This window comes from Perkinsus marinus (genome assembly GCF_000006405.1).
Source record: "Perkinsus marinus ATCC 50983 genomic scaffold scf_1104296959768, whole genome shotgun sequence".
NCBI lineage: Eukaryota > Perkinsozoa > Perkinsida > Perkinsidae > Perkinsus > Perkinsus marinus.
In genome coordinates this window covers 2,857-10,043 of record NW_003206281.1, presented here as the reverse complement: position 1 = coordinate 10,043, position 7,187 = coordinate 2,857, and the positions used below count along the sequence as shown (strand labels likewise).

Here is a 7,187-nt window from a genome sequence, read left to right as displayed (position 1 = left end):
GCGCATAAGGAGCATGAGGAGCAACTGAAGTGAAAGCACCTCGCGTAAGGTGTAAGGCTCCTTGCTCCTTGCTCCTAAATTCAAGGTGCACCTTAAGGAGCGTTTCTTGTGAAATAGGCCCCTGTTGTGTGGGCTTTCACCCGGACGCCTGGCGCACCAATGAGGGTGCAGACACGAATATAACCGAGGACACGAGGTTGTATGATTCAACCTGAATGTTCACTTAATTCGAACAATCAGCCCCTGAACCGAACTCGGGATTCGAATCTTTAATTCCCCATCCATCTCGGAGGTCAACATGTACAGACGTTAAGGTTCAACCGCAGTGCGGCTACCGCACGTGGAATGCTCACGCCTGCCGACACGAAATAGGCACTTGAGTTGTGCGTGCGCCTGTGTGTAGCGCACAAGCACACGGATCGTATGGCACGATCCGCTGAACGCTCTAACAAAGAGATTATAGTTCCTTCCCTGAGACTAGGAAGCTGCAAGTTTCTTCGTGGTATCTTCCTCACACTCATACTGTTGCCGGGCACTATCACCTATCGACCTTCCTCTTAACCTCTGGTTAAGATTCATCCCTTCACATCTCCCTTCCTCGAACCGACTCGGTTCGCGCACCTTCCGGGCCCGCAAACTCATCTGTTCTTTCATTGGGATTCGAGTAACCGAAACATTCTATGATATGCCGCTTCAGCAACAAGCTTGAACTATTTACTCAGTAAATTTCACTGAGCCAGTGTCGCACTCAATACCCCGTGGCTCGAAACCTTCGAGTTGAAAGCGAAATCTCGTCCTTGGCATCAGAAGTCACTTCTGCGAAGTGTGACACGTCACGTATAATGCCTCCGTTCCCTCACGCCGCGGCGTCACCGCAACATATGCTGTGCCAGAAGCGTTAGCTACGACTAGGCCTTTCAGTGACTCGTCGTCCCTATTCTCTGTCAGGGTAATCGTTCGCCGGACGTCCCTCCCTGAGAGTGGTACGCCACCAAGCACGCTGTTGACCAACTTACTAGTCGCAGCCTATTCTTGCTATCTTGTGCTATCTTGCTCAACTTAGTATAAATGTGTACGTAAGCACATAGCGAACATAAGGCCAACATTGACGCTTTGTATGTTGAGAACCGTCAGACAGACCCGACTCTGAGATCGACAGGGGGAAGGGGAAAAGTTAAAAGCTTAACTTAACTCTTGTTCCTTGAAAACCCTGTGCATGCGTATCGATCCGAGAATCGATATCCCACACAGAAGCTATACACCAGTCTCGTCCGCGCAACGAGAACAGCAAACAGTCCTGCGGCACACAACGAATGGGACGTCACTATGAGTCATAGTCTATGACTAATAATGTGGCAACGAACGATCCATTACATTGTATACTGCTGCACCTCAACCTACTCTGCATTGAGTTCTGCGAGTTATACTTTGACAACTTGATCAACAACGCGATCATGCCGCGCTCGCCATGAATAGTAGCGCGCGTCTAGTGACGCACGCTGTATCCACGTGACATGACGCCTATCTTGGCGCGACGCTGTTCCTCGTCGCCTTTCCTGCGTTCGCTCTCCTCCGCTCTTTCCAACCTTCCTCGAGGGTGTTGCGTTCTGGCAATCAATTCTGAGCCCCTGGAATCCACGGCCTGGACGACTAATTAGATGTTTGTCTGTTCCAAATCGCCCTTATCAGTTGATGCCGAGACCTAAACGTCATTCAATTGCTCTATCGACCCTTGTTAACGTAGTCATTTTTTGCCTGTGGCTCATTCTATTTCCGGTCTTATATTCCTATCCATTCTTCTTCACTGGATCTCTAGCCCGGTTGTGGATCCTAGCGAAAAAACTAACTCTCAGTTTTCGTTGCCGTTTGCTCAACTCGTAACTAAACCCCAAATCGGGATTCCCCATTAACTGACTATAAAGCCACACCTCCGTATTTTCTTAAGGCAATTCACTGAATCAGCGGTGGATAATGCCAGATATAACTTTATCCAGGCAGGGATCATATGGACCTACACGGGTCTCTTCACTCATTCTCAATGACTCATTCAAGGTAAATAAAACATTTACGTATTGCAGAAAAATCTTCTGCATCTTCTGAGAAGACGAGCTTCACCTGTTCCACTTACCGTCTCTCAACTGTCTTTTTTCGGATGGAAGGGGACTTATCTCTCTTGCTCCCTTTTGCAATCGCAGTTACACCTCCCATAATATTATATTGGGTGGCCGTTCTTTCATTCTTTCATTTCTTTGTTGAGAATACTAATCACCAGAATCGCGCGAATTAGCGGGCGAGCTAGGGTCACCAACGCGAGAATAGCCTCTCAAATTGAGAGTCTCAATACAGGAATCCTAAGCTCCTCTTTCCTCGAAATACTCAGTAGTTGATAAATCGTATAGTAGTCATTCTTCATATATATACATATTATCGCAGGTGACGCCATCGGGAAATAATGCCAAGAACTTGTGGGTGAGTTGAGCATGCATTCGCTGAGGGTTTGCCTTGCAACCCGCATTATTCTTCGAGACCGAGGAACATATTTCCCTGACATTTCAATGAAATGTCAGGGAAATATCTGATGAAATGATTTCATCAATTTCGAGCACCTCCCTCAGGAGAAGACGAAGTACTTGAGCTGCCTGCTGGGTTGTGTGAAGACGTTGACGCGGGAGTGAGTTCAGGAAAATCGAACCACGGTGCCCAGCGGAAGAAGGCCCATGTACCGTCGCCGTGGTCCTAATGAAACAAACGTCCAGAAATCATTATCTATTATTCCTTATGGGTGGCTCAGTGGATAGTATCCACTGTATACATCGGACCGTTGGGAGAGCTTCCACTTAACTATCACAGCTTCGAATGGGCACCGTCTTCATTACTGAGTAAGGCACTGGTTTCAGCAATTATGAAGAATGTCTATTTTTCCTTCCACCGGCCACCAATGTGAGAGTAAAACATGGAGGGATATCATTATGAACGATTCTCTTTCTGTTGATGTATAGCACTAGATCAGGAGCGGAGTTATAGATATACTCCCCCAGTAAAGGTTGGTATTTCGAGGCGCAATTTTAACACGTGTATGCTAAGAATATGTGGAGAAAACTTTTTACCAGTCTTCGACTTCTCACTAACTACGAAGAGTTAGGCCTTTCTGAAACTTGAAGGTCATATCGGATAAAGCATATCATATAATATCATATAATAGCATAATAATAGCATAATAATATAATAGCATATCATATAAGTACATATCTCCCTGAGCCGCAAGATGATACTCGTTGTGGTGGCTGTGCACGAGTCGAAAAACCGGATATGCTAAGAATGTGTTGAGGGGTGTACTTGTTCCCAGATCCTACAAGTCGGAAAGTAGCAAATCTTGCGTCATCTTGCATTTCTTGAATTTCCTCAACGTAGCTAATCGCATGATAATCGATCAAATCGTCCTCCCCCCCTACAAGCAGTAGACTTCCCGAAAAGTCTTTCCCGTTCTAACAGATGGCTCGTGGTCCTAAGAAGCATTTGAAGCGCGTCTTCGCCCCCAAGCATTGGCTTCTCGACAAGCTCGCTGGCGTGTGGGCTCCCAGACCTTCTACTGGTCCCCATAAGCTGCGTGAGTGTATGCCTCTGATTGTGTTGCTTCGTAACCGTCTGAAGTATGCTCTCACTTACAACGAGGTGAAGATGATCGTCATGCAGAGGCTCATCAAGGTCGACGGCAAAGTACGTGTTGTTACCCTCTGAGGAGATGCGCTATTGTGGTTTATAAGGTGCGCACCGACATGTCCTACCCTGCTGGATTTATGGATGTCATCACCATCGAGAAGACTAAGGAGAACTTCAGGTGCTGCGTACGAGGCAATAGTTGCCAACAAGACCCTATGAAGCATCGTTACCGAGCTTCATACGGCCCACTGTTGAGCAAGGGATAGGTCCGGGTATATGGCTAGGGGACTAGCCTGGAGGTACTGTCACCACCAGTGTCACCACCGATGTTCGCTAGGTGTTTAGCAACTAATAGAACTATTTTCCAACACTGAAAATTCCGTATTGGTTTCTGTACACTTCTACCCGAATTCTCATGATTCTATGATGAACTTTTGAGCTCAACTGAGGATGATATTGTTATTTCCTTTTCAGATTGTTGTTCGACACCAAGGGCCGTTTTGCCATTCACAAGATTCATCCCGACGAGGCCGCCTATAAGCTGTGTAGAGTGAAGAAGGTCTACATGGGCTCCAAGGGCGTTCCGTACGCCAACACACACGATGGTCGTACCATCCGTTACCCTGATCCTGAGATCAAGGAGAACGACTCTGTTCGCGTTGATATCCAAACTGGCAAGGTGCTCGACTTCCTAAAGTAAGCTGTCGAATGATATATTCTGGAGTTTCACCCGCAGTAGTCGCGAAATATATTTTTCACTAGGGTGGTTTAACTCCAATGGTAACTTGGACGAGGGAGATTTCGAATGATGATTGCATGAAATGTACAACACTGCTTTACCAAGTCCTACAATATGCGGACACATCCAGCAGATGGTCTGACGAAATGATCCCTCGGGTTTTTCCTGCTTCGCTCCGCTCAATTTTTATTCATTTTTCATTTCAGGTTCGAAATCGGCGCCACTGTTATGATGACCGGTGGCAATAACATTGGTCGTGTTGGTGTTATCACTCATCGTGAACGTCACCCTGGAAACTTCGAAATCATCCACGTGCGTGATGCTGCTGGAAACAACTTCGCTACGCGTCTCTCCAACGTGTTCGTTATCGGCCATGAGGGCAAGCCTTGGGTATCCCTTCCTAAGGGTGACGGCGTTCAGCTCTCTACTGTTGAGGACCGTCATATGCGTATGAAGAAGAACCGCATTGCTGGCCAGCAGACTAGAAAGTAAACTCTAAGTCTTTGTCACTCGTTTAGTGGGAAAACAACCTGAGTTTTGTTGGTCAATTTGAGTCGTTACTGTTACTCAATGCTGTACGGTCCTGCGGCTGTGGTTTCTTCTGTAGGGTGAATGCGACACCGATTTAGACATGGAATCATAAAATGTTCATCGAATAGATTATGGAACATTATAGATTCCTCATCGATGTAGACATGGAATCTATGATGTTATCGGATTCTCGACATTCCCCATGTAAATGTCATAACGTCGTTTTCCCAACTGTTATCAAACTAGACGACAGGGCAAGTACTATGAGGTCGATCGATCTCTGTATCGATCAACTCGAAGCCGATGTGGATAGTTGAGCTCGGGCAAGCGTTATTTTATTGGTTCCTGATTAGAAAGTGCTAATTCGATGCTAATTGGATCATTCGCTTTCCTCAGCTACTGAGCTCAGGAGTTTCTTCACTGAGTTTACACCCTACTCAAAGTGAAGTCGGTGAAAAACGCGATATTCAACGGGGTGATATGTAGCAGTAGTCGTGGGATATGTTTTTCATATCACTAGGGTCAAGAAACTCCCTGAGCACATTATTCGCGTGAAAAATGTCGAGCCCGGGATTTGAACCGGGGACCTATGTCGCTTCACGAACATCAAAGTTCTAACCGAGCTCTGCTGTGGTAACCATGTCTATATCCCCCCCAACTGCTGCTAATTTAAGTCGCCACTTTATTTAACTAAAGTCCAACAATGCATTTTACAGCCCCGTAGATATCTCTTGAAAACGTGAGTGGCCAGTTGACGCTGAGTGTTCGATGGCTCCATTTTGACCAATGACGAGAACACAGCATTCTTGACACTGTAAAGTGAAACCATCTAGATCGGTGTATCTGATGGAAGTAATAAATTTATCCCAAAACCACTACTTGTAGGAGGTGAATAATCGTTGGGGTGAAAAATTCCGACTTCCGGAATAATTTTATAATCGTCGGTGCTTAGCAGATCTACGGACAGGTGATTTTTTTAGATTTTACACCAAGCCATGACATTTATTGGTTTTTACTACTGCAAAAGTACGACTATAGACCACGAAACTACTCCTGAAAATTGGAGTTTCACAACTACCCGTTTTACGCGGTTAAGTGGCGAAGCGATATGCAGTAGCAGGGAGACATCGAGGAACTTCGAATGTTCCCAGAGGGAACGAAGTTTGGACTTTCAAAATGGCTAGGAACATATTTTCGGCCAATTGTCGAGCATATTTTCCCCATTATAATCGCTCATTCGGAACATTTTCCCCATTATAATCGCTCATTCGGAACATTTTCCCCATTATAATCGCTCATTCGGAACATTTTCCCCATTATAATCGCTCATTCGGAACATTTTCCCCATTATAATCGCTCATTCGGTCTCGGCAGGATTGGAGAACGTTATTTCCGAGAGCCGGATGACTCCCTGTGCAGTAGTCGTAAAATGTATTTTTCGCTCCATTTACAACCACCTAGTGAACTTACTGTCGTCGTCTGCGTAAATCATCCGCGACACTTTTCGCGCTGGCCGCTACTTTCATATCACCACTCGGGAAAATTGATACTCTACTGCTGTCCACCAAACTAGTAGAGGCTATATAATCATAGTGCGACCCTGAAAATAGAAATTAATATATTTCAACTTCACTAAAGAGACGAACCATCATGCAGTAGGTAGACGCAGGGAATACTCTCGGGTACTTCTTGAGGGTATCTGAGAAATAACTTTATCATTAGTGTTTCACCCTAGTGATATGAAAAACATATTTCGCGACCACGGCATACCGCGTTGAATATCGCGTTTTTCTCCGAGATTTACGCCACTTCGCGTAAAACGGGTTGTGGAACTCCATCAAAGTTGCACAACCCGTTCTACGTGAAGTGGCGTAATATTGTACACTATTTTACAAATACCCAACTTGCAATATCATCGGGAGTCTACATGGAGTATCACGCCACTTCACGCGTTATACGTTAATACTCACCTATATAGATGTCCAGTTTTGATTTCCACAGTGTTTATTTGTACACCAAAATATGGCGCTAGAATGCTGAGCTCAATGTAACCGCCCCATGAGGAATCTTGGCGAATCCATTTCACATATCTGAGATCAAATATTCCTTGAGAGTGTAAAGCCAGTGGAATTTCTTGACCCTAGTGATATGAAAAACATATTTCACTTGGTATAATAACTGAGCGTAAAACACGTAGTATGTGGAGTGATCTGTCCGGTGTAATTCGCCACTTCATATCGCGTTTTTCACATACACT

The 7,187-nt window shown here is 45.3% G+C and overlaps 1 protein-coding gene across 1 annotated transcript; it reads left to right on the top strand.

The window, feature by feature from the left end:
* Window positions 1-3,492: 3,492 nt before the first annotated feature.
* Window positions 3,493-4,921, top strand: Pmar_PMAR026351 (40S ribosomal protein S4, X isoform, putative; the record flags this gene model as incomplete). Its single annotated transcript, XM_002772938.1, has 4 exons — window positions 3,493-3,717; window positions 3,765-3,838; window positions 4,135-4,356; window positions 4,606-4,921. The coding sequence occupies 4 exons, from the start codon at window positions 3,493-3,495 to the stop codon at window positions 4,889-4,891; spliced, it is 807 nt and encodes a 268-aa protein (XP_002772984.1). The 3' UTR covers window positions 4,892-4,921.
* Between the last annotated feature and the right edge of the window lie 2,266 nt (window positions 4,922-7,187).